At 36.5% G+C, this 27,598-nt stretch overlaps 1 protein-coding gene across 1 annotated transcript in view; it reads right to left on the reverse strand.

Moving 5' to 3' along the window:
* Positions 1-27,598, reverse strand: part of ABCA13 (ATP binding cassette subfamily A member 13) — a 165,809-nt gene that overhangs the window by 37,915 nt on the left and 100,296 nt on the right. The window contains exons 42-48 of the mRNA XM_018069995.3: positions 22,880-22,988; positions 11,710-11,764; positions 10,906-11,083; positions 6,918-7,033; positions 2,873-3,029; positions 1,630-1,883; positions 1,156-1,348 (exon numbers count right to left, since the gene is read on the reverse strand). Of these exons, the coding sequence (XP_017925484.2) occupies positions 1,156-1,348; positions 1,630-1,883; positions 2,873-3,029; positions 6,918-7,033; positions 10,906-11,083; positions 11,710-11,764; positions 22,880-22,988 (1,062 nt within the window). The remainder of the gene's footprint in view (positions 1-1,155; positions 1,349-1,629; positions 1,884-2,872; positions 3,030-6,917; positions 7,034-10,905; positions 11,084-11,709; positions 11,765-22,879; positions 22,989-27,598) is intronic.

Below are 27,598 nucleotides of genomic sequence, written 5' to 3' on the forward strand. Positions count from 1 at the left end.
AGATACTGCACATGGATATAGCATATGTGTAAACTCCCTTTCCCACAGAAAATCAGTTTAAAAAAAACCCATATATATAATATTTTGATTACCCCCTAATATCTAAAAGTGACTTATTTAGGATTATAGCCCTCCACTTAAAACCCTGCCAAGTAACTAAATGCATTATTTATCCATATTATTTGTAAATACTACATTTGTACCTGAGGAACTCGGGTCCTATTTGAGAGCCCTGATCATCAGTCCATAGAGTTAATAATTCTCAGCTTCTCATGAGGTGCTTCACTCAGTACAAGTAAATAAATACAAGACAGCCAAGAGACACACTCTGAACACTTATTTAAGGCCCCTATCTGCAACGAATTTATGCTTCAGTTGTCACAGGATTCATATTAAGTCTACACATAGCCCTTCATAACTTTTGAAATACTTGTTTCATAAACTTTCTTATTGATAGAGGTTTTAATATCGTCCTGGTTAGCTCAGTTACCCAACGGCTGATTAATAACTAGTCAGATGTCACTGGACCTGGGCTGCCATACTCTAATTTCTCATGTCTTCTAATGTGCTATTAGCAACTAAGAAAGGTCTTTTCCTGCTCAGCAGTTTTGAAATTATTATCTGCAATTCCCATAAGCATAAACATAATGGAAAACCCCCCAAAACACAAACTCAAATGCTGTTTAATGCTAAATTTGAGTTTATTAAAATAGTATATTAGCATGTTATATGCTATATTAAAATATAGCGTGATGATTTCAGCATGGAAACTAAAAGTGTTCCTTGGTGACAAATTTAGGATTCAGTCCACAGTTTACAACTGAATTAGATATTCTTTGTTTTCTCTTTGAACATTGGGGTGTTGTGCTACCTACTCATTTTTTGTGTTAGCTGATAACACAGTAACCTAATAAAGACAAGAAGAAAAAATTTAAACTCGGATGAATTTGTAACCCAAAAAATAAGCAAACAGTTGCTTCTTAAACACCATCAGAGTTTCTGCTTTTCTCCAGTAGTTGATTTTCAGAAATTACTCCAATTGAAGTTGTTCTACTGTTATCTACAGATCTTTCAGAGTAGACACACTGAGGATGTTCAAACAATTGCTCAGAATGAAGTGTTACTTTATACAAGGGAACAAAAAGACCTCTTTACCTCTCCCTTTGGTATTCCCAAGCTTATGTTTTCCACAGCTGTGTTCTTTTTACTGAAACCTCCATAACATTTCCTGAGGTTGTACAGAAGTAGCACATCATTACCAGTTTTTCCACCAAAGAGTCGCTGTCGCTCCATTTCTACATCAACATCTTCTGATGGGCTGACTATGTTGTTAATTGAACAATGACCCCTAAAACAGATGATAATAAATCACATATAGAAAATTGGTCACTGCTGCACTCTGAATAACTCTTAGTTCCCTGGTTACAATCCCTTACAGCTTTGTGATTAATTCTCATCAGAATTTGAGCAAAACAACAACTATTATAAGTATTTTTTGTAGTTTCCAATAATTTAGGTACACCATGTTATCAAAATTATTCACCTTCAGGTGTTCAAAGGAACCCACCATTTTCTTTCTGTAAAAATCAGTTCCATCTCCACTATAGCAGAATAATAATGGTAACACACCTTTGCTTCTGGAGGAGATCCCAATGAAGGAAAAGACGTAAAAGAAGTAGCAATGTTCCCTGAAGAGCCATTTCCACAAAAATCCAGCCCAGGAAATCCATCTCAAACGGGCTCACATATGAATCTATTCCAAAGTTACTGGTAAGGTCAAACTTGATCTGATTGTACGAAAGCTCTATTAAGCCTTGGCCTAAGCAGAATTGTGGGAATATGATGAATGCCCATCTGAGGATATTGTAGATGTTCTGAAAACTCTGTATTAAGATGCAGCAAGGATGGGTGGAGAGAAAAAAAGCAAAAACAAAAACAAACAAAAAACAAAACAAAGAAAATCAACCAAAAAAACCAAGAAATTTAGTTTTTTCCAACAGCACAATAAGCACACTTGCAAAGTGTAATACAGCATTCAAATCTCAATCTCACTCAAGGTGAACTGATTTCTAAAATGCATACTGTGAACCATTTTCTGGGCAGGGTTCATATCTTATTGTATTTTAGACCACCTGGGGATATGGGTTTCTAAACTTAGTTGAGGTTCACAGACAGTACCAAAACATGTGGCCATGACCGTTCTATTTTCTTAAAATTTTAGTATTTGAATACTATCAAATATAAATCACCAACTTAAACCCAAATGAACAACAAATCTGCTGACAAACTTGAGTGACACATAATCCAGATCTGACTTCAAACATCAAGTTTTTGACCTGTACATGCATGAAGATTCATACACATTTGGGTTCTCCTCTCCATCAAGTTTTTTAAATACCATTACAACTAATGAAAATTTACATATATGGAATGAGAATGCATATTACTATTTATACAGGGCATTACTGATCCTAGGAATATGCAGCTTATCTCTTGTGTCAATATTATTCAAACACATTTTACAAGGCATATAATCTATTTAATGGACCAGAACAGCTCCCGTTATGTGCCAATTACAACTTAATGGTCTAGAAAATGTCAAAGTTTCAATTAAAAACATTTTCCCACTATTACAGCATGCTTTTTTTGGTTATAGAGAAGTTAAAATTCAAGATGGTAACAAGCAATGCAGTGTATACCAGAAGAGAAAAATCATAAATGTTTTAAAAAAACGTATGTTTTTCTGCTGGAAAAATCTTATCTGTGCATATGTATAAACATACATATATACAAACTCAAAAAAAACCCATGCATGTATGTGTGTGTATACATCTCAGTTATGAAAAAGTTAAATCAAGGATTTTATACTGACCTGCACTTTGGAAATTATAGCTAACAGACGAGGTAAGAGAGTCACCAGCATGGTACACAGGCCAAACACAAAATTTAAGGAGACATAAGAAATAAAAGCTACATCTGAACTTGAGAAGAATCTGGATACAAGATACATCCATGGTAAAGTTGCATATCTGAAAGTTAAAGAAAAAAAATTGTAAAAAAATTTATTTTTTTGTCTCACCTCCCAGTTATCACACTAGAAAAAACCACAATTTTTACTCCTTATTTTTAAGATATACGAACAATGGATAAAAAAAAAGGACAAATTTTGGATATGTCTTCTTTATCAAAGTACCTTATGGTTCCACAGATGTACACTGCTATGTGACGGGCAGATATGATCCATTTTTGCATATATCAACTGCAGATATTTACTTTTACTATTTCAGACAGCTCACAATCCTGATTTCTGAATGACTGCAAACCCATGCACGTTAACATAGAGATAGAATTAAAATCAAATACTTAAATCATGTATCCTGAGCAGTCAGGTTTCCTTAGAAGCTTTCATAAAAAGAAAAAAAGAATGAAAGAGGAAGAAGGGAGTGAGTAAAGAAAGAGGGTGGAAAAAAGAAGAAAAAAACAATATCCTTGAACTGGAACTGTGCCAGTGATATCTGAGAACTGAAATATCCTACCATGCTATTACCTAAACCAGGTTATCAGTTAATATAGCACAATGAGGATAAGACAGCACGTCCATGGCTACATTACCTTCAATGCAAATCTTTAAATGACGAGGGAAGACACCCTCTCTCTATTCTGACAAGTCAAATCATGCCTATCCAAAAGGAAGTATTTATATTTTTTATAAAGAGACTTTTATAAAGACTAAAACAATGCCCAGGCAATCTGATGAGCATGCATGTCATGTAAAGGAAATTTATTTTCCATTCAACATAGCACAAGATCTATCAAACCAGCAGTATATAGACTGCAGGAGTATAGGTACCAGTGCATAACATTGCATGATGATAAGTATATATGTAGTGTATATGTAAATACTTCTTATATAATATTAATATAACTGTTTTAATAGTGAGCTCAATGCAAGAGTAACTAGCCAAAAATCTGTGAATGGACTTCTTCATTGTATTAAACAGCATTTTAGATTACAAGCCATGAAAGATCCTTTTGAATTCAGTGTTCTGTACTTTATAGATGAACTTTTTGCATTGGAGAATGTCAAATCCTTTCCCTTAAGAAACAAATTGGGAAGTAATAATGATGTTATCCTCAGTTTACAGGACAATAAAGGTTAAATTACTCAATGTTTGGATCTCAAATGAATATTGTAAGTATTCAAGGTCACACTATACTTTTCAGTGTCCTGTTGCCAGTCTTAATAACACAATCTTTTGTTCACTTCATGCACATACCAAAATCACTGTTCTCAGTGTTGCTCTGAATTACAATATCATAAATACAAGTCCATCCTTGGAAACAGCTCAGGAAAGAGACATGATTTAGAGTGCTGTTATTCTGCTGTAAATTAAAGTAAAATTTGATTTGTTTGCTTATAGCTGCTAGGAAATGAGTAAGACATTCAGAATACTAAAGTTATATAATGTTCAAATGCAGCCTTCAAAGTAGCTGCCAGTCACACCTACATTTCTATCCTCTTTTCCTTCAGCTTCAATTGCAATTTATTATTTTGTAATATCAAAGAGAGAATGTTTTGGACAAAAGTGCTTAAGTGTTTGGACTATAAAACACATCTGCTATCATCTAAAAGAGAAAAAAATGCAGTTTATTTAAGAGATCATTATATTTTTAAAGAAAATCACTGTTAAGGTGAACACTAGGAAACTTCTGATTACTCTTTCAAGCATACCCCCTTCTGGCACACCATTTACGTATTTTATATAACAGAGTTATTTTTATCTTTATTCTAGATCAAAACTTCTGCACAAATTTACACTGAAGAGACATTTTAAAAGGGAAAAAAAATGCATGATGGTATGTAGATGAATGAGAGTTACATGAGCAGTACTGGGGAAGGATAAAACTACCACCTTTACTGTGTCTTTAGGCTAAGTAAAGGGTAGAAGAGGAAGACTGGAAACTGAGTTTTATCATTGTCCTTGAGATGTGTTAAACTTACAACTGACAGCTATTGTATTTTTAATTCATGTTAATACACACTGAATACATAGACTTTCTTGTTAAAAATCACTGCAGTATCTGTAATGTCAGCCAAAGCTGATCAGTACAGGAGGGATTATACTGGGCTGATTAAGGAACATCAGCGGTCAACAAAAAAGGACAGTCCAGCTTTTCAGTCAATGCTTATTTCTCCTGAAATATCCAAACTTTACCTAAACATTTTGGTTAAAACAATGCCAGCATAATTGGCACTTGGTAGTACACTGTGGGCAGGACCAAAGCCTATATAACAGCACAGAAAACATCGTGCTTTCAGTAGATGTACATCTGTATTGTATGTTTCATTTACTGCTTGACTAAGATTTCTATAGATGCTTATTCTTCACTAGGGTGACAGCAACTGGATCACGAGAAGAATTCAACAGCTGTAATGATAATAAAAGAAAAAGATGAGATTTAATAGTGTAAATTTTTTGCAATAAGGTTGATTAGAATTTCTGCCTGTAATTTGAAGGAATCACTTTATCAAAGTGCAGAACAAAGGAAGTGAGAGTGGTACCTGAGAGCGATAGAGAGAGGAGAAAAATATGAACCTTAGATGTTTCATACAAGTTATTTACAAGATCATGACCTCTGATCACGACCTCTAGAATATTTCATACTAGTCTGGCCATTCATGCCCAGGAAATGAGTTCAAACTAGAGTTATAAGGAAAAATTATAAGTAGAATTATCCAGGGAATTTGGAAGGCCTTTTACGAGAGAGGGCTTGGCTTGTTTGGGCTTGCAAAAGATGTTTGATGAAGGGGAATTATGAAGTATGGTTCTGAATAAACATAGGCTGGAATTTCAGAGAATAGATCCAGTTTTGAGGTTACCAAAACGGTTTTCCAAAGAATGAGTTACTGGAGGCACAAAACCTTGAAAACAGTTTTAAGATGCAATATAGTAAATCAGGATGTTTTTTGAAGTATTTATCTGAGACTCTTCCTGGAATAGAATATGTCATGATCTTGCAGAAGGTCCTTTCTACTATCTTTCCCTATCATTCTCTCATGAACTTGTTATATTTCATTATCTAAACATCTGTCTTGTAAGATTAGCATTTCCCCTATAAGGATAGTCACAACTAGTTGCTTGAGATAAGGAAGGAACTCCTCAGAAGCCTTTTCCTGTAACTAGTAACCCTCAGCATTTCTCACATCACTTTGGACTGTATGTAGAAAGCAATAAAGGAACAGAATAGACCATTAGTTTGATTGAACCCAGGGTTCAACAACCTTGTGTTAATAGATATATCAATCCCTTGTTTAATGAGTTATTTTCACTTTTTAGAAGTCTTTTTTTTTTTTTTTTTATGTGAAACTTAGCAAGTGGGTAGTATGGTATAACTTTCCAGTCTCACAGTACTATTTGGAGACAAAGCTCCAACCAGCTCCGGTACTTCACATAGGACTTCTCATTGGAAATATAAACTCCAGGAGCTATGTTGAATTACAGAAAATAGTTAGAACTGTAATAAAAGACAGCCATTTCTTACCTTCTTGATGATATTCTTCAAAGCTAAGCACTGAAATTCTGACCTATGTTATTATTCCCACATTTTCTGGAAGATAATATACAATCAATTTCTAATAGCAAATGACTGTTATAAAGGCCAAATATTCTCTGAGACGTTTCTAGTACGTTTATTTTTTAATGTTTTTTTTTAACTTGCGAGCAAATCTCCCTCCACTTTTTGAGTTTAACTTTCAAACTCTTGTTTCAGCTTGTTTTCTCACTATATTTTGCTGAATCATAATTATTTCTAAAGACAGAAAACCATGCATCCAGCAGCAGGCGCAAACTATGTTTAAAGATTTCTGTTTGTTTCTTAGAAGTTATAATTCCACAGTAGCATTTCCAATCACATACCCAAAGAGTATCAGCAGGAGAACAGTGGCCACCAAGTTCTTCCGGAAAGTGAAGGCTGATAGCTGGAAGGCACTAATAACACCAATACACAGGGTGACTGGAACCATGTAAAATAGCTAGCAACAGAAGGAAGAAAAGACATTGAGCAGGTGAGCATCTCTTACTGATTTCACTTAATTTGCATAGAAGGGCTATACAAATCAACTTTTCCATATTTGCAATATAATTACACTATAAATTAGGAAGGAATAGGCAGAAGAGATCGGAGATTTCATAGTCCACACTTGCTGTGAATCTGCCCCCTGCACATGAAACAGCCTGACAAGATAAAATCCAACTACAGATTATTCCCCTTAGTTCTATTTCCATTGACCTTTCCAGTGCATCCATTTAACAAGTTAACTCTTCCACATAATGAGTCCGCATGGGGCTATTGCTCCAAAACATCAAATTACACTCTGAATACATAGGTTTGGTTTCAGAAATAGCAGTTTCACTGATTAGTGCTTCAGTCACAGGAGAATAGTAAGGATACAATTTTTAAAGGGACTTTAATCATAGAATCATAGAATCAACTGGGTTGGAAAAGACATCCGAGATCATAAAGTCCAACTCTTGATCCAACACTGTCATGGTTACTAGACCATGGCACTAAGTGCCACATCCAGTCGCATCTTAAAAACTCCAGAAATGGTAAATCCACCACCTCCCTGAGCAGCCCATTCCAATGTCTGATTACTCTCTCTGTAAAAAATTTCTTCCTAATATCCAACCTAAACTTCCCCTGGCACAGCTTAAGACCATGCCCTCTCGTCCTGCTGCTGGTTGCCTGGGAGAAGAGACCGACACCCACCCAGCTACAATCTCCTTTTAGGTAGTTGTAGACAGTGATGAGGTCTCCCCTGAGCCTCCTCTTCTCCAGGCTGAACAACCCCAGTTCCCTCAGTGTCTTCTCATAGGACTTGTGCTCAAGTCCCTTCACCAGACTTGTTGCTCTTCCCTGGACCTGCTCCAGCACCTCAATATCCTTCCTGAACTGAGGGGCCCAGAACTGGGACACAGTACTCCAGGTGTGGCCTCACCAGTGCTGAGTACAGGGGAAGAATCACTTCCCTGGGCCTGTTGGCCACACTGTTCCTGATACAGGCCAGGATGCCATTGGCCTTCTTGGCCACCTGGGCACACTGCTGGTTCACATTCCGCTTTCTGCCAATCCAAACTCCCAGGTCCCTCTCTGCCTGGTTGCTCTCCAGCTACTCTGCCCCCAGCCTGTAGCACTGCATGGGGTTGTTGTGGCCAAAGTGCAGAACGTGGCACTTGGCCTTGTTGAACCTCATCCCACTGGAATCAGCCCAACTCCCCAGTCTGTCCAGGTCCCTCTGCCTTCCAGCAGATTAACACTCCCCCCACCAACTTGGTGTCATCTGCAAATTTGCTGATGGTGGACTCAATCCCCTCATCTACACCATTGATAAAGATATTAAACAGAACTGGGCCCAACACTGATCCCTGGGGGACACCACTAGTGACCGGTCGCCAACTGGATGCAGCACCGTTCACCACCACTCTCTGGGCCCGGCCCTCCAGCCAGTTCCTAACCCAGCACAGACTGCCCCTGTCCAAGCTGTGGGCTGCCAGCTTTTACAGGAGAATGTTGTGGGAGGCGGTGTCAAAGGCTTTGCTGAAGTCGATAGATGACATCCACAGCCTTCGCCTCATCCACCAGGCGGGTCACTTGGTCATAAAAGGAGATCAGGTTGGTCAGACAGGACCTACCCTTCCTAAACCCAAGCTGGCTGGGTCTGATCCCTTGTCCATCCTATAGGTGTTGTGTGATTGCACTTAGGATGAAGGACAATGTGTGCTGATGAAGCAAATGACAACTTTTATTGGGAATGGACACAGTATGTAGAAGAGTTACAGCCATTAGACAACAGGGAAAGCAGTTTGTTTAGTCTCTTGATATATTGGTAAACAAATACTTTGGGGAGCGGAACAGGACAGGATGGGATTGGTACAGGGGCTTCATACCAAACTATACAAGAGAGAGGGGTTCTACTTGCAACTAACAATGTCAAGATGTGAAAATCTGTGCTCAGTTCTGTTCTCAGTGTCTGCCTGCTCTGTGCATTGAATCTGAGCTCATTAGGGCAATGACTGCCTGCATTTCTGCTTATATAATATTCAGCATTATCCTAATATAACTTAGATTCTGAGATGCAACTGCAACAGAGGAAACAAATCAATGTCTAGTTAAATATTCAGTGTAGAAGAACAACACCCTTACTGTTAAAATTGGGCTTTCATACTGAGGTACAATGAAAACCTGTTCCAAATTAAACCAGAGGCCATTATCTCTTTGCTACTGGGAAGACAGACAATTTTTTTAAGAGAAGGGCAATGGAATTAAATGTAGACGGATGCAATGTCCTCATCTAATTCACCGTGTACCTTTTAAATGCCATATACAAATATTATAATATATCACTCCACAGATTTATGTTTCAGTTATCCTGAAGCTGTTTAAAAAATATGGTAGAGAAGTCACAAAGTATGTTTCAACAGACCTGGGACTTTTGTCTAGAAATAAAGAACTTTAAACCAAATTCTGTTAGAAATCTTACCCTGAAAGCATGGTGTATTACAGAAGTTGGGCATGTACAACAAAAAACCCCAAAACTTTAATTTTGCCCCTCTAGTGACACACGCTTAATCTGAAAAAAATCTCTCTATTTGTCTGTAAATTTTCTTAGCACTTACACATTTTCCATTTGTTGAACACAGTAATGAATACCATTCACCTGTATAAATACAGTAAGAACACCCTGATTCTCATGAGAGCAATTTCATAAATCAAATACTTCTGCAGGCCTAGTAAAGATTGTGCTACCCATAATACAGGAGACAGCCTGTAATACTTAAAATATGTAGAGGGATTTAAAATTTGACAGTTCATATATTCATGTGTCCAGTGTCCCTAAATGATCTGCAGCACAATTAGCATTTAAAGCAGTGTCTGTTCTTTCCCAGATCATGATTGATCATGCAGTACTGTTTGAATCTGTGAGAAGGTTTTGAGAGATTGGCAGAAAATAATGAGGAGTTGACTTTGCTGCACAAGGAGAAACTGAATGATGAAGGACTGAGGTTTTAACCAAGCCCTTTTATCTGAAACATCAGAAAAAAAGAACACCAAGATTGACTGGTCAAGTAAATAACATTTGAAGAAATGTGCTCTTACCTCAAGATTGCTCAAGTGTGAAAATTCTGATTTCAAGCATGGATGGGTGAAGATCTAATGTTTCAGAATTAGAATAATCTGAATGAAAACAGAGTGTTCCAAAAACCTCTGGGTACCATAGAATCATTTAATTTGGAAAGGACCTTAAGAATATCAAGTCCAATCATTAATCCAGCATTTCCAAGTCCACCACTAAACCATGTCCCTAAGTGCCTCTTCTATATATCTTTTAAATACCTCCAAGGATGGTAACTCGACCACTTCCTTGGGCAACCTGTTCCAATGCTTACCAGAAATAAAAGATGCCGTTTATAAGCACCTCTCATGTTATCCGCAACAACAGACAATATAATCATCCCTTAAAACAGCTGAGTACTATCCTCGGTTTTCTCCACCAGTCTGAAAGATTTTGCCAAAAGCACAAAAACTCCTGCTATGAGCTGCTGTGTGGAAGATTCTCTCTGTCTAGGTTGATTAGCCAACTTACTTTTATTTGTAAAATAGTGTACATGCCTAAAGCTAGCAAATACGGTACAATTCAGCTTTGGGAAGCAAAGAATGTAATCCCTGCCCTGTATTAAAGTAGGAAAGGTGTCCCAATGCTTGTTAGCATGACAGCCAAGAGCTCTTACTCAGCACAATTCAAATCTTATTCATGTATCTTGTGATCATATCTCCTTTTGCTCATTTACGACAAACTTGTTAGAAATTTACACCTGAACACATGCTGCCCCACACAATACATACCATATCACAGCAGAAGTTAGCAAGCCAATAAGTTTTGTAACCCAGGCCTGTGATGTGCTGCAAGCGTTTAGTGCCAGATACTCTGTCTTTCACTATGGTACTTCCAATGGATGCAGTGAGGATAGAAAACCCCAGCATAATACACAGTGCTACCCCACACTGACGAACATTCTCCATTCTAGGTCAAAAAGGAAAACGGCACAATGAAAACACAACACAAAGGGGAAAAAAAACCTCAAATGCTAACATTTTCTAGGCCAACTTCTTACCAAAACAATACTAGACATTAGGACCTTTAATTGTGTTTGCAAACACGATAGAGTCACAGAATGGTTTAGCTTGGAAGGGACCTTAAAGATCATTTGTTCCATCCCCCCTGCCGTGAGCAAGGACAAAATGTATGTGCACTGTCGACATCTAATTAGAGAACAGGGCACAAGATAAGTTACAAAACTATACGAGAGTTACAGAGCAGAGTGTGTGTTTAAAGTCTGAATAAATCAAAGCTTTTGCTACAGAAAATTAAAATTTAAACACTTGACAATCATTTGAAGCAGTTAACCTGTTTAAAACTGTCCTGACACAGTCAGCATAAATTCAGTATTTTTCTCTACAAAATAATGCAACCATTTTTGATATAAACAGTGGACTTGACAGTCTGTACTAGAAAATACTTCACTCAGTGTAACAGAATTGTATCTATAAAGTCACTGCATCTATTCCATGCAACATATATTCTGATTTAATTGATAGTTTCAATTGTCTGCTCATTGCTGCTGTTATACATTTTAAGAGTTTGCTCACATTTTGTCCTCATCCAGCAAGGCTCCTCCATATGGTTGGCTGTAGAGAGTTATCCCTGTAAAAATAAAAATAAGTCATTAAATAGTAAATGCTATGTCAGGACTTCAAATTCTGGAGTACACTGTTAACACCTTTTATATGTATGAATGCAAAAGCTAAATACTTAGCAGTCAATAAAAGGAGGTCAAGCACCAAGCTGCAAAACCAAATACTGCCTCCTGTTGAGTGATTTCCAGGGTTTGGATCCATCAAAAACTGATTCATGATTCACAATGTCGTATATTGCTGCAGAACATACATCACATAGGAGATCAAAGACAAAATCTAAAGCAGAATTTGTTCATATACCTAATCTTCTGGAGCAAGATAGGCAATTTATACACTTGGTTTACATTATAGATCAGATTGTTTCAGCAATTTTTAGATTTGCAAAGAAAAATTATTTAGTTCACACACACACACAAAAAAAACTAAAAAGCACACCTCAGATAAAAAATGTAAACTTCTAAATTAAAAGCATACCCAGTTTGGGAGACCAAGAAAAATACTAAGTAGGCAATGCATTCTTGGGCTTATTTTAGTAGTTGGTGCAACCAACTACTACCATGTAGCAATCTAGTAAAATGAGCTATATATTTTTGCTTTTTTCTTTTCAAGGAACAGAAGAAAAGCTGAGGAGGGTAGAGGAGAAAGGTGAAACACGGTCAGTGTGAAGGCTGCTGTTCACCTGGTCTTGATCCCGTTTGTGACTTATTTCTGCATGTGTGTCTGACAAGTGTGCCACCTGTGCTGATTTTGGGTGGGGTGGAGTTAATTTTCTTCACAGTATCTGGTATTGGGGGTATGTTTTGGATTTTTGCTGGAAACAGTGTTGGTAACACCGTTTGTTTGGCAATAGCCAATGTTTTGGCTATTGCTGAGCAGCACTTACAAAGAGCTAAGGCCTTTTCTGCTCCCCACCCCAATCCATCAGAGAGGGGACAGGGGGTATACAGGGAGTTGGAAGGGGACACAGCCAGCATAGGTGATCCCAACTGACCAAAGGGACATTCCATATAGCATCATGATCAGCATATAAAATGGGGGGAAAAGGAGGAATAGGGGGATATTCAGAGTGATGTCATTAGCCCCAAGCCAGTGTCAGTCATGATGGAGTCCTGCTCTCCTAGGGATGGCTGAACACCTGCCAGCCCATGGGAAGAGATGAGTGAATTCCATGTTTTGCTTTGTTTATGTGTGTAGTTTTTGCTTTACCTATTTAATTGTCTTTATTTCAACCCATCAGTTTTCTCACTTCTAATATTCTCTCCCCCATCCAAACTGGGGGAAAGTGAGTGAGTGGCTGAGTGTGTGTGGCTTAGGTTAAGTCACAATACCAGTACTATTTGATTAGAGTGCCTAAATAAATCTATACTGTTCCAAATTAAAAAGAAACCTCCATCCTAACAGCAATTATAATCTTTCCAGTATGTTTGGTAAAGAAACAAATTGTTGGTAGCCTTAGATGGACTCTGCAGGGTACCACTTAATTGAACAGACTTTGTCATATTTTGCTAGAGTCCAGCTATATAAAGACAAAAAATGTCTTCATTCTAGTAACAGGTGCAATTTGACTAAGTACACATTTATTTTTGCCCCTTTAATATTTCATTCCTCATCTTCAAGCCAAAGTAATCTAAACATCACTAAATCACTGCATGGTAAAAAGCTGAACAGCAGAGGATGATGATTAACTTGCACACTAAACTAGTACAAGGTGAAGATTTTTCAAATAACAGTTAAACACTGTACACTGAAGCCCAATGGTAGTTGGAAAAACAGAAGAAGATTCAAGCCATTAAGGTTTGATTCATCACTAGTAGATACATCTGCTATTTGTAGAAGTCTTTCATGTCACTTGCCTAGAGGGGATGTTCAAAATTTTCCTTTGTTTTTCTTTTACACCATTAATTTTTTAAGCAATTGCTGCTATTTGTTCTGAAGCAAAACTGGCATATCAAAGAAAATTATTTTTTTCCCACTGAAACCAAGTATTTGCTGAAATTCCATTTATGTAAAGGAAAAGTAGCATGATAGAAAAAAGCTTAGTTCCCAGAAAGTTTTTCTAAGCTTTTCTAATGGTTGAATAAAAATGTGCACATTAGAAGAAATAGTCATAGAATCATATCAGGATCATAGAGTCCAACTCGTCTCCCTGTGCAGGACAGCCCAAGACAGCCATGTTCCTGAGAGCATTGTTCAAATGCTTCTTGAACCCTGTCAGGCTTGGTGCTGTGACCACTTCCCTGAGGAGCCTGTTCCAGTGTCCAACCACCCTCTCGGTGAAAAACCATTATCTAATACCTAACCTAGATGACCCCTGACTCAGTTTCAGACCATTTCCTCAAGTTCTGTCACTGGTTGCCTCCTCTTCCCCTCACGAGGAAGTTGTAAACTGTGATGAGGTCTCCCCTCAGTCTCCTCTCCTCCAGGCTGAAGAGACCAAGTGACCTCAGCCGCTCTTCATACAGCTTCCTCTCCAGGCCCTTCACTATCTTTGTTGCCCTCCTTTGGACACTCTCTAATAGCTTAATATCTTTCTTGTACCATGGTGCCCAAATCTGCACACAATATTCAAGCTGAGGTCGCACCAGTGCAGAGCAGAGCGGAACAATCCCCTCCCTCGACCAGCTGGTGATGCTTTGCCTGATGCCCCCCAGGACACAGTTGGCCCTCCTGGCTGCCGGGGCACTGCTGACTCATATTCACCTTGCCATCAAACAGGACTCCCAGCTCCCTTTCCGCAGCACTGCTCTCCAGCCTCTCATTCCTCAGACTATACACACAACCAGGGTTACCCTGTCCCAGGTGCAGAATCCTGCACTTGCCCTTGTTAAACTTCATATTGTTGGTGATTGCCCAGCTCTCTAATTTGTTGAGATCTCTCTGCCCTCAAAGGAGTCGACAGCTCTTCCCAGTTTAGTGTCATCGGCAAACTTACTTAGCGTTCTTGACTTTACAATGTCAGAAAGCTTTTGGAAAATGATCATTTCAGAAGCACTAAAATAAGAAGTTAACAAGATGAAATATACTTATTTTACTTAGTACTGCTCAGCTAAATTGGAAAAGAGCAAAATCATGTCTTCCAGGCCTTCTCTTTCATGAGGAGCCAAAAAACTAGAGCCATAAAACTTGGCTATGAGCCAAGTTCTGGTTACAGAGGATCTTCTCACATTTGTCAAGGTCTTGCCTTTGTAATCAAGAATTTGAATGTTCTGATCAAACTGTCTTACTCTAAGATTCAGATGCCAGAAATATTACAGCAAAATCGCTTAAGGGGTAGCATTTTTAGAAATTGCAAATCTTAAAATGATGTTCATGATCAGGAATTGCCAAGCCTGGGAGACCTATAGGCCCTACTGATTCACATCACTTTTCCCAAAATTATGGGACAGGTAAACCTCTCACAGGGTCTGTGGTAGAAAATTATTGCCCATAAAGTATCCAGAACCTGGGGAGTTTAACACAAATTCAGGAAGGTTCTTCACTATATTCCATTAACTAATCAGGGTTCATCTGAATCATACGCAATTGCTCTATTGCTATTATCTGCTGTATTCAGTGGGAAGAAAATGCACTAGGAGAAACAGAGCTATGAATAGCCTGTGCTATTTTCTGTGCAAGTGAATTTATGCTCATAAACTTAGGCTTGCCCACTTGTATGTTTAGGGAACCTAGTCAATGAATTTAATAGAAGAAGATCATCTGCACTACTGAAACTTTTCTAGAAGACCCACAGGGAATTAATGAAACATACAATATATAACAATGACAAAAATACATAAAATATTTTACAAGGAATAATTTCTGCCCATGAATATTTAATGTCTCTGAAAGTAATCTCTCTCCTGAAATCACCATGGCCTGTCCCTGTGAAGGGCGCAGATCTCAAGAGGAAAGTAACAAAACTTTCAGATTATTGCATTGGTATTAAACAAAAGACCATACACAGAAATGCACTGCTATAACTCTCTAGTACAGAATAAACAGAGACTGTCAAAAAGAGATAATTGCAGAGGGAAATAAACCCCCATGACATTAAATAGTATAACGTTTGCTGCAGTACTGTATCAAACAATACCTATCAAAAGGCAAATTGAACTGAATGGAGGAGTCACAAAAACTAATCACATGTCTTAAAAGTAGCAACCATTTTCTACAGTTAATTTCCACTCAAACTATGTAGTAGAAACAAAGGACTGCATTTTTTTTAAATTTACACACACAACTGAAATTAAATTTCCAGGGTTGCTGAATTACAAGTAACCAAAGTATGACTATGCTAAACTAAGTTCAGTTGTATTTAAAATTCAAAATTCTATCAATGCATTACATATAATACTTGCCTTTCATTCATTATTTTAAACTGTATCAATTAGTCTGGAGCATGAGGGTTTCTGAACTTGCTACTTTTTAGTGTAATGATTTCTTCCCTACACCCCCTTGTTAAAAAATAGACGGTTAAATAAAACCAATAAACTGGTTTGTAATACACAGAAGAAAAAAGTTCCCTTGAACTTAAGAAGTAGGTTATGAACTACCTTCCAATAGCAGAATAAACCAACACAATTAATAATATATGGTATTTCCTAGTATGTGTATTTTTTTAATTAAAAAACTCCCTTCCATGTACTTTTATAACCTATCCTTTCCTAAATTTCTTCTACCCACCTAGACCATCTTTCTTTACATATATCTCTGTCCCAATACAGCTGTTAACATGATGTAAAATGTGCTTATTGATATTTTCTTGCCTTTATATACCTTTTTACTAATGTAAAGCTGCTATAATTAGACTCATTAAGTTGAAAACTAACCACCATCTCTGAGGACTTAAAAACCATAAATGACATATAAACCAAGAAGTTCTAAATTATAAAGCTCCTACTAAAAATATGCTTCTGGTGTTCATGCAAAGGTTTTTTTTTTAAGAATTGTACTTGCAAGCCTTGTGTGAACAGCCCTTTGGGCAAATCTTACCAGATCAGTATTCATAAGGGAAAAGCAAGACAGTCAATAACAACAAACATGATATGGTTCAGCACTAACTCTGTCTCCTTCTTTTCATAAATTTCTCAGTAAAAGAGTTATTTCTTCCACATATACAGATTGCCATTACATTCTCCTGATTTAATCATGACCACAATTTTCTCTAATGTCCTACAACTTCCTTTGTCTATGTCCTCAGTATGCAATTGGCCACATTATTTTTACAGTGATCATTTAGGCTTCTTTATGGGTACAGGTGAAAAATTGTGATAGATACCTATTCCAGCCTTTCCTAAACTGTGCATAAGCAATTCAAGAACTAGAAAAATTGTGAATCTGAAGAATCTTATAGTATATTTGGGTTTTAATGTATTCAGAGAGTACGTGAATACCATGATGTAAGACTTTCTTAGACCCTTTAACCTTCTCCAATATAAAAATGAAGATTTTCCAAAATGAGAGGCACTAATTCCTTGATTAGAGCAGGTGAAAAGGAGGACATCTCAAAGAAAGAAACATGTCTGTATATATATTAGTTGATATATATGTGCATGTATAGTTCTGAAAAGGAATGAATTCACATGTAAATCCCAACAGCAAGCACAAGCAGCAAGTTATTTTGGCAATATATTTTCTTAGCCGCCTTTCAGCTACGAAATTTCTTTTCCTTTCTTTTCTCAGTTGTTTTACCTACAGTTAATTTCAGTGTATTTTTTTTCTTTTTTTCTTCCTCTTTGTTTTTTTTCTTTCATTAAAGTAAAAAGCTCAGTTGTCCTGTCTTGTATTGCTCAATGAAAGATTTAACTTCACACAACCAAGAACAAGGGCATTTTTACCAGTCCTGCAAGCCCTATTACTGCAGAAAAAAGAGCAGGAAATAGTCAGTTTAACTATAAATTTCAGGAATAACCCACTTGGGGCCTGGCGGGAGGGGGAGTGTACTTACACCAGAAATGTCACTAGGAGCCCTGTGCTACATGCTTAATAGTAGAAAAGGCAATAAATAATTAATTGTACCCTCTTCAGCTTCTCTATGATTTCCCCCTAGTATTCTCCCTTTCAGGTTGAATGATCCTCTTCCTTTCCTTTCCTTACACTGTTCTTGATTAAACTAATTTTAGACTCTAATGTGTTAAAAAAGCATTCCTAATCTAGTGAAATAAGTTCTTCATAAAATTTTAGAAGCCTTTAGAACATTCTCTGGAATAGAATACTATACTTTCCCATTCTGGATAGAAAAGTTCACAGGAAAAAAGGTTTCCACATTAGACATGCTTGATATGAACAACATCCTGCCCTGTTGCCATTCAGGAGCTACATAACCCAAGACAGTTTCCCCATACCAAAATCTCATTAACTATCTGCAAACAGATAGTAGCAAACAAACTAACTACCTTCAAGACAAACTGCTCTAGATCTTCTATTTCACATCTAAACCACTTGACCATTTTTCAGAAAAAAAAAGGCACATACAATTTGGCATAACCTTAGAGACTTGGATGTTTCCATCCCGTATATAAAGAACAGTAGGCATTGGTAGTCCAGTCCACCCCACTTGGGTGAAATTTTCTGCATAAACATGTTACAAAACCTGTGGTTTTTCAGTAAAAGTGATAGGAGCCCAGTAGTAATTTTTCAGTAGAGGTTAGAGAGATCTAGAGGGAAAAATCTCAAAGGTCTTCAAGCTTGTATGCTATCACCATAAGTCAGTCATGCACATTTTGTGGTTCTGCACTGTTTTGGGTGTGTCTGAACCTGTCTCTTGGCACGTCTTTGTAAACGGTCTCTTCTGTCATGCTGAGTCTTGAGTACATAGATCAACTGGGATCTGTGCTACTACTTCTAAATATCATGATCACTACAGAATTGAATAGAAGATCAAGCTAAGTTTCTTCATGCCAGACATTTTATTTCAGATTAGAATAAAATATAATAGCATGTATAACGAAAATGGAGATAGTATATATATATATATGCTTTTTAGAAGATATTTTTTGTGGGAATTTAATATTTATGACAATATTTCTATTTGTATAAAATCAGACATTAGTATTTACTGAAAATTACAATTTATATTTTATGAAGAATTTCACAGGCAGCACCACCATTAATGGTTTCTATTTTACTTTCCCCCCACTAACCAGACATGGTTAAGAAGGTTCCACCCAAAGGCCACTTCACAGTCTTCTTTGAAAAGAGGTTTCAAGGTATAATTTGCAAAGCATTCAGGAAACTATATAGGCACTTTCCAACAAAACTCAGCTGAAAATGGGTCTCTTGATCCCTTCAGCTCTTTTGAAGAATTGAATCTGAAATAAATGAGGGTGCTATATGAAGCTTACAATGGGTCTTAGCATGAAAGGTTTTTTAAAAAAAGTGATGACTTCAATAGGAATACTGAGATGAGGCAGCTATATTGAGACATTTCTGTTCTTTAAGTAATGAAGTAAGAACATTTTTTTGACCACTGTACTTTACAGACATCATTATAGATGGCTACCACTGCTTTTTTCTTTATACTGCCTTACTCTAAGAGGTAGGTAATAGTCCTTCCCCTATACTCCAGTACGATAAACTGTATAAACACTGACTCAACTGTATACAGTTAGGTGCAAAAAATAACATAGTCTTACTTGATCAAAATTTCTGTCCTAGGATTAAAGCAGAAAATATTGCCTTCTAGTTTTATATTCCTCTTATTTCACTGTTCCTTTACCTAGTTGTAAGAATGCAGCATTTCAGAAAGAGATTAAATAATACCATTTGTTTAAACTTGAAGACCAGATACAGGTGAAGAGTTTTGACAAAAAAGCCAGTACATCTTACCTTTTCTGCTGAAGAGTCTTTCTCACTTTTTTAAAATTTATGAACATGTTCATTTTCATGATCTGCCACTGAATTTATAACCCACTACAAAACAAAATGCATTTAGTTTCCTTTCCAGCAAAACAGATGAGTTTGATTTTCTTTTTCCCACAACAGAATCACAGACTTGATGATGAAGCTAGAGGTGGCTATCCACATAGAGAAAATGAGATATTTTCATACAAGAAGTATTCCTGAATTGCTGTTCCAAAAGAAATGTCTGATCCATTAGCTGTCATAAACTAACATGAATCAATCTGGCTAACTTCTCTTGTTCCATCTAGTAAATGCACCTCCAGCTGGTGTACACATTTTCTTCAACAACCATACCAGTCTTTACATGAATATTACAAGAAGCAAACATTGTAGTTTTCCAAGCAGCCTCACAGAGAAGCTTCCCAATAATCCCATATAGGGGTGGGAAGAGAAGAGAAATCTCTTCACCTACCTTTAAAGGATTTGAAGATTAGATTACACAATAGGAAAAAGGAAGTATTTTTTATCACCAAATAACTATCACTTCCTGCTCTGCATGCTCAGTATGATCAAGAGTCAGTAACTTGGACTGACAAAACAAAAACAATAATCAAAATTTTTCACCATTTTTTGAACAGATACAAATCCCTAGGGATATAAATCAGTCCAAGACAGCATATGTCCTCTGTATTTTTGGGTAAAACCTCTTCCTTCAAATTTTCATACAAAATCTTATCTATATTCCTCCTCACTGCAGAAAAGATATTAGACAAAAGCATTTAGCCTTCTTCTCAGCTCCTTATTATCAAAAGCTATCACAAACTTGGACCAGTGCTACTGATCTCCTGTGAAAGTTACTGCATTTATCCCTCTTGGCAAAGCAGGTAGAACTGCTATAATGACAGAACTGCTATGTAGAACATGGTCTATAATGAGTCTTCCCTTCTCCAGAGATCTTGGGAGAATGCCTTCTGGGTTCATGTTCAAGAAATACAGACAGGATATAACTGCTAAGTGAAAGAGTTCCTTAGTATTTGTATGAGTATTTAAACAAGTTGTTGACGTCTTTCAAGGTTGCTTTAATATCATAGCTTCATTGTTACTACCGTGTTTACATCCATGGCAATGCTCTACTCTATTGTAGCAAGCTTCTCGCAGCAAAGAAAGATTTATTTTTCTGTGAAGGAAGAAAAGAGCATGTCCTAACAGTCCCTTTTCAGTGGTCAAATTATTTTTATGTTTTACTTAAAAGTAATTCAGAAGCTCTGGTTCTGTTGACAGGAAAAAGGTATTCTGTGAGATAACTTAGTATTAATGTGAGTCAGAACTACAAAGCTACTTTTCTGTAACATCCTAACAAGCTACCTTACAGCAATTTCCAACAATATTCTGGAACTGACCTTGCATATAAACAGAGTTTGGAAGAAGAAAAAATAAATAAATAACAATAGATTTCAGTGTTGAGGCATAGTATGTGGTCTTCTGACTTCTAATTTACAGCACTACATACAACAATTTTACTAACAAAAGCATATTAATAGTTCTTCTCCATCAGAGCAGTATCCTTAAATAAATGATAGCTAAAAGGTAAAGTGAACTGAGCTTAAGTGCCCCATATGGCACTGGAAAACTGTTGAGGTTTTGTTAGAAATAAAATATGCAAATGTATTTCTCTCTGCACGAAAAAATACATCTATATATACTGGTGTGTGTACACACACATGTATATAAATATATGTACACAAACATACACATACACACAGATAGGTAGATAGGAAATTTGACCTCTCTTCCTAGGATTTCTGTGACAGGTCCCTCTGCATTATGCCTCAAAGGCATGATCAATCCATTTTTATTGCACTTCTCCAATAGATATACACATAAATAAACTACTCTCTAGTTCTTCAACTCTACTTCCACAGACAACTAACATATTCTGCCACACGATTATATAATGAGCCCATAGTAGTATAGATGCCAGTTCAAGACTTCAAATATTTCTTAAGCACTGTTTTGCTTACTGTGTTTCTGTGTTGTCTAACAACATAAAACTCTTCTGCAGTCCTTGGGACAACTATAACTTTCTCTGACTGTAATAAGGATGGCAAACCATGATTCTCCATGATACCTAATGCTGCATTAAAAAAGCTAGGCATCAGTACTATGCATGAAGTGAAGGAAAAGTTGATTAAAAATTGATTTCTGTTAAAGATACTCATTAAAATACCTGATTTCACTTCATTCAAACTTTCTGTGGAAACACATTACCTTTGATCTTTTCTCATAATTCATTTTGAAAAATAAAACTACAGCCATCTTGAAAGCAAGCAATTACTCTTTTTTTCATTGACATTCCAGAAAGTTTTCTTAATGAATTTCTATATTCAGATGCTCGAGATTTGTTCCCTATTTTCACTGATTTTGTTTTCTTTCTTCTTTCTTTATTATAAACACACTGAAAATCATTTTACCATTACAGACAGCCATCCTACCTTTTCAAAAACTCTTAAAAATTGGACATAAGTTATTTTTAAATTTCTCTAAATCAAATTCCTCTTTAACAGAATCTTAAGAATGAAGGGAAATGAAGGGAACAGAAGTTAACCTGAACTGTTCAGCTGTCTAGATTTCAAACTAGATTTCAACATCCTAAAAGTTCACTTTGTTAGCAGCTGAGTCTTTGGCTGCAGTCACTTTTTTAAAAGTCAGTTCATAAAATTTTTATTTTAACTAGTTCTTATAAAGTTCAGGCATTTCTGAATCAGAGAATGTATATGTCAAATATATTAATGGCTCTTTTGTTATGTACAATAATAAGATATAGCAGCCTCTCTTGTTCCTTGAGTAACAGGATGTCTATGAAATATGATATTGCAGTGTAAATTTACAGAATAATCTAGATTTACCCAAGATATTTATACTGGGAAATAAAGTGTCAAAGAAGTTTTAAATCCATACTCTATTACGTGTTAATCATCCAATTTAAGCAAGCCCTAGCAGCAGTTTCACAGGTACTAACATCTCATGAGTAGCAAACCAATTTACACTTGTTCCACTAAAATGTCTTTGTAAAAAACTCGTATGGCATAATGAGCTTTAAATTCAAATTTTACCTTACTGTCTACTGTATTCTTTACACAAACAAACTTTCTGTGTAATTAAAATTTCCACTTTCCAATCCTCCCAAGAAATGGGACTCTGCAATCCCACTTCATACTGTGAAAAATTTTCATTCGTAAAATTATTTTAGTTTGGTTCTACCTTTCAAAACATATGAAAAAATACAAAGAAAAACTATTACCATACTCTCTCCAATCCACACTAGGAGGTAAATTCATCCACAGAATGAAGTTATTTAGTTCATTTAAGTAGGATGGCAGCAAATGGAAACCTTTTTGGTTATACCACACCTGGAAGCAAGAATGGAAATTGTAAATCAAAAATAAGTTAAATTTGAATGCTGATCAGAAAGCTCACATACCTTTAAGAATTGGATAAATATATCTATCTCTCCTGTTATGACATCTATTTATACAAGAAAGTGAACTAGGCAGAACAGAGCGAGTCAATTTGCACAGGTCTTTCAACAGAGTACCACAGTTTCTTTTCTATTGTTGGAGCTGTACACCACACAATGTTTATTATAAATTGAGATTCTTTGATTTCTTGGAACACTGTGTCGCCTTTCCTTTATGTACATTTGAGTGAAAAAATAGAGGACGAGCAATGTGAAAATAACACTTGCCTGTTTAATTGTAAATACAAAACAGATGAATAAAACCAGTGCTAAATGTGGAAAAATCATTGAAATTGAACTATCTAAATAATATCTGCACATGACACACAACATAGAACATCTAGAAACAGAATATCCCAGAAAATGAGGAAAGGAAAGAATGAAGAAGGCACCGTTTACAGGGTGAGTACGAAAGTATGCCATAAGAGACAAAGCTGCCTCCACCTTCAACAAGCAAGTATCAGTGATTTGTTAAGCATGAAGGAAATTTATACAGACAAATTTTAAGGCAGATAAGGCAAGACAGTATCTCTGAGGAACACAGGAAAACAATTCTTTTGTAATATATACTTTATCCTCAAATCATGCAGAACCATCCTGACTTGACAAATATACTCTTAATTCACACTTCTATGTGCTAGAATAATTGCTGAGAGCTTCCTATGTCCCAAAGGTTTGAACTAAGGTTTGAACTTTCCTTTGCAGTTAGAAATCAATTCTATTTATGTCCCCCATTACTGTTAATCATAATGCTTTTGAACCTACATTATCCATACTGAAAACTAAGCCAAATTACTATGTATGTTTATTTTCAGTTTTAGTGATGTTTAAAACTATCTGATTAATATCCATTCTTCACAGCATAGCAACCTTTCATCTCCTCTTTTTGTTTATACACTTGAAGAACTTTTAACCTTTCCGTCTGATATCAGCTATTTGTTCTCTGCATTTTTAACATCCTAATTTGATGCTGGGCAATTCTCACTGTGTATCTAAATTTCGAATCTTTCTGCAAAGTGAAATGGATTTAATATAGGTTTTCATTGCCTTTACACTCCTATTCTAGGATTTGAGTTTCCTCAGATCCTTTCTAAAATTACTATCTACACAGTTACATCTTGGAAACTTCCATAAAGATTCTTTTATCATCACTCTGATGCTCTTCTCCTTTACTTGCAGATAATTCTGCCTTTTTTTCCCCTTATACTATTCAACTACCACCCCTACTTGGACACTAGTTTGAGATTTTGCTTTTTTTTCTTACATGTTCTCCTCTATATTTCCTAGTGAAGGCTGTCTAATCTTCAGTTGTGTTTGCTTTTCTTAATAATTATTGTCCTCTGATTTATTCTCTTGACTTGCTTGGATCTCCACATTTTTATGAGGTAAGGTTTACAATGCTCCAATTCTCCATTCTATTTTCTGACATCTATCCTAGATCATGCTTCAAAGCACCACTCTGAGCTCCACTGTCATTTCTCCCATGTCTCTCACCCTTGAATCTTCTTTGCCAGAAGTGTTATTAGTCATTATTAAAAAATTTAGCAGCTTTGATCTACCACTGCTCTTGCTTGCATTACCTTTCACATTTTCTACTCTTCTTTATGTTGTCTTCATAACTGCTTGAAATCTCAACAGCATCTTACAATCATAGAATTATAATATCATTGGGCTTGAAAGAGACCTTTAAGACCTAACACTAACACTAAACCACATCACCCAGGACCAGATCCAGACTCCTCTTAAATACCTCCACTGCCTTCTTGGGGAACCTATGTCAATGCCTGACCACTCTAACAGTGAAAAAATTGTTCCTAATGTCTAGTCTGAATCTCCTCTCTATCAGTTTAGGGCCATTTCCTCTAGTCTTCTCACTGCAGGCACGGTGGAAGAGACCAGCCCCCCACCTCACTACAACCTCTTTTCAGGTAGTGTAGAGAGAGACGAAGTTCCCCCAGGCCTCCTCTTCTTGAGACTAAACAAACCCAGCTCTCTCAGTTATTTCTCATAAGACATGTTTTCTAGGCCTTTCACGAGCCTTGCTGCCCTTCACTGGACACACTCCAGCATCTCAATAACCTTTTTAAAGTGAGGGACCCAGAACTGGACACAGTACTCAAGGTGTGGCCTCACCAATGCCAAGTACAGGGGGATGATCGCTATTCTTGAATCAGGCCAAGATGCTGTTGGCCTTCTTGGCCACCTGGGCACACTGCTGGCTCATGTTGAGCTGGAGGTCAACTGCACCCCCAAGTCCCTTTCTGCCGAGTGGATCTCAAGCCACTCCACCCATTCAAGCCGTGAGCAGCCACTTTTTCTAGGAGGATACTGTGGGAGACGATGTTCAAACACTTTTCCGAAGCCTAGATAGACTACACCCACAGCCTTTCCCTCACCTACTAAGCAGGTCACTTTTTCATAAAAGGATGTCAAGTTGGTCAAGTAGGACCTGTCTTTTGTAAATCCATTTGGCTGGGCTTGATCCCCCGGTCATCCTGCACGTACCGTATAATGGCACTCAAATGTCTCAAAGTCTTATGTCCCCACATTTAAAGAAAAGAAAAAAGAAACCCCAAAGTTTTTCCCCCTTTGCAAAGTCATACAAAACTCCTTTGTTCTTCCCCAGTTCAGTTCCCACAAATTATTACACAAAATAGATCTCCCATTCATTAATGAAAAGGAGAGTTCTTTAAAAAAAAATGTAGTGAAAGAAAACCTAAGTGCCCTGAGAAAAACTGAAAATCTTTGCACTGCGGAATCTCCTGTGCAAATAGCAACCAGAGCAAAGACACACAAACAAGTGACCAAGGGTAACCAGTCTTTTTCACACCCCCACATATCCATCTCTTTCTATCCTTTTAAAAAAGATTTATGCCAAATAGAAAGCTATATGTACGCACATAATGAAACTCCACTGCAATTGTGTTCATTGTATTGAAAAGAAAGACAATTAAGAAAACATTAAAGCAAAACTCTGACAACACATCCTCATTTAATTGAAGCAGGGGAAAGGTCTTGAGTATTCAGAGAACAACTTATAATAATGCAGCCAATATTCAAATAAATATTCAAAAAACACAATAGAGCATTGTGTGCAACAATACATTTCAATATCCAACATGTTAATTAGAATTCTTCCTTCAAGTTGCATTATGTAACTGAATCAAACCACCAGGAAATAACCAAATTGAAACTGGATATTTAATTTATTATAATGTGACAAAAGAGACATTTGAGGTTGTTCACTTCATCAGAAGATACATTTAAGCTCTTTCTTCTAAAGATTTGTGTCTTATTCAAAATTGTTCGCAAAGGTAAAATATAAAAAAATGGAAATATATTCATTTCAGTTGAAATATCTTTCATATTTCTTGTGTACCACACAGGTGATTAATTATTTACAGAAGGCAGAAAGGAGCTGAGGAATGAAAAAATATATACATCAAGGTAATTAATTTTTATTTTCACTATTCCCTATTCTATCCATGGCTGAGAAAATTCCTTCCCAAGGAAAAACACAACCCCTCACCACATCAGATAGAAGTTCTGTGAAGTTGTGTTTTACATCATTATATAACATTTTACTTGCCGTTAATATTCCAGCATAAAGCTAGACTGACATTTCAACCAACAAATGGCATATCAAGAAAAAAGGATGAGAAGGAGCAGAGAAATCCCTAAGCATTGTTTAACCAGATTCAGGACGGATATTAGATAGGAGAGATGTAACATCCTCTGGACACTTATTCAATTACTGTACAGTAAAGCCTCAAGTCCTAACATTTGGGACTGGAAAAATACACTCTTCAGAATGCCACATGAACGGTACAAATAGCCTTTCAGGAGTATTTAAAATTAACACATGTTCTTCCTATATTTTGTTATGTTATAAAAAATAGCGACTGAAATCATTAATGAATAATTTTTGCCCATATTACCAAAGGAAACCAAAGACTATGTAGTCATGAAAATACAAAAAATTTGAAGGGTTGTGCTTTTGCTACATAGCACTGACCATCAATAAATGCCAATAATCAATGGTTTTAATCAGCTACATTTGTTGTGTGCACATATACAGATTCTTTGTGTGCATGCATGTAGCATGTATGTAGTATATGCAGAATGGTATGGTTAGGTACAGTAAAATAGGTATTGAATAAGCGTTTATAATCTGAACAGGAAAAATTGTTGGCTTTTTGAGTAGAGGAAAACAATGTATATTCAGAAATTTTCTAAAACGAAGTGAATTTTACAGTAATTCTCTTCAAATGTAAATTTCTCATTTTCTTTCATACCAGTCTATGTAAATGGTACATTTACCGTCTCATGAACAAGCCTGAAAGGTCAAAGTAAAAGTCTGGTCATTAATTACTGAAAGGTTAATACAATAGTTTGACATTGTATCATTTGAAAGACACTTCCAAGAGGTATTTTAGATAACACATTGCCCTTTATAAATTTACTCCACTATTTTCTTTGGATCTGAAATATGAAGCTTACTTA

Source organism: Manacus vitellinus, unplaced genomic scaffold (genome assembly GCF_001715985.3).
Source record: "Manacus vitellinus isolate BGI_N305 unplaced genomic scaffold, ASM171598v3 scaffold_17_pilon, whole genome shotgun sequence".
NCBI lineage: Eukaryota > Metazoa > Chordata > Aves > Passeriformes > Pipridae > Manacus > Manacus vitellinus.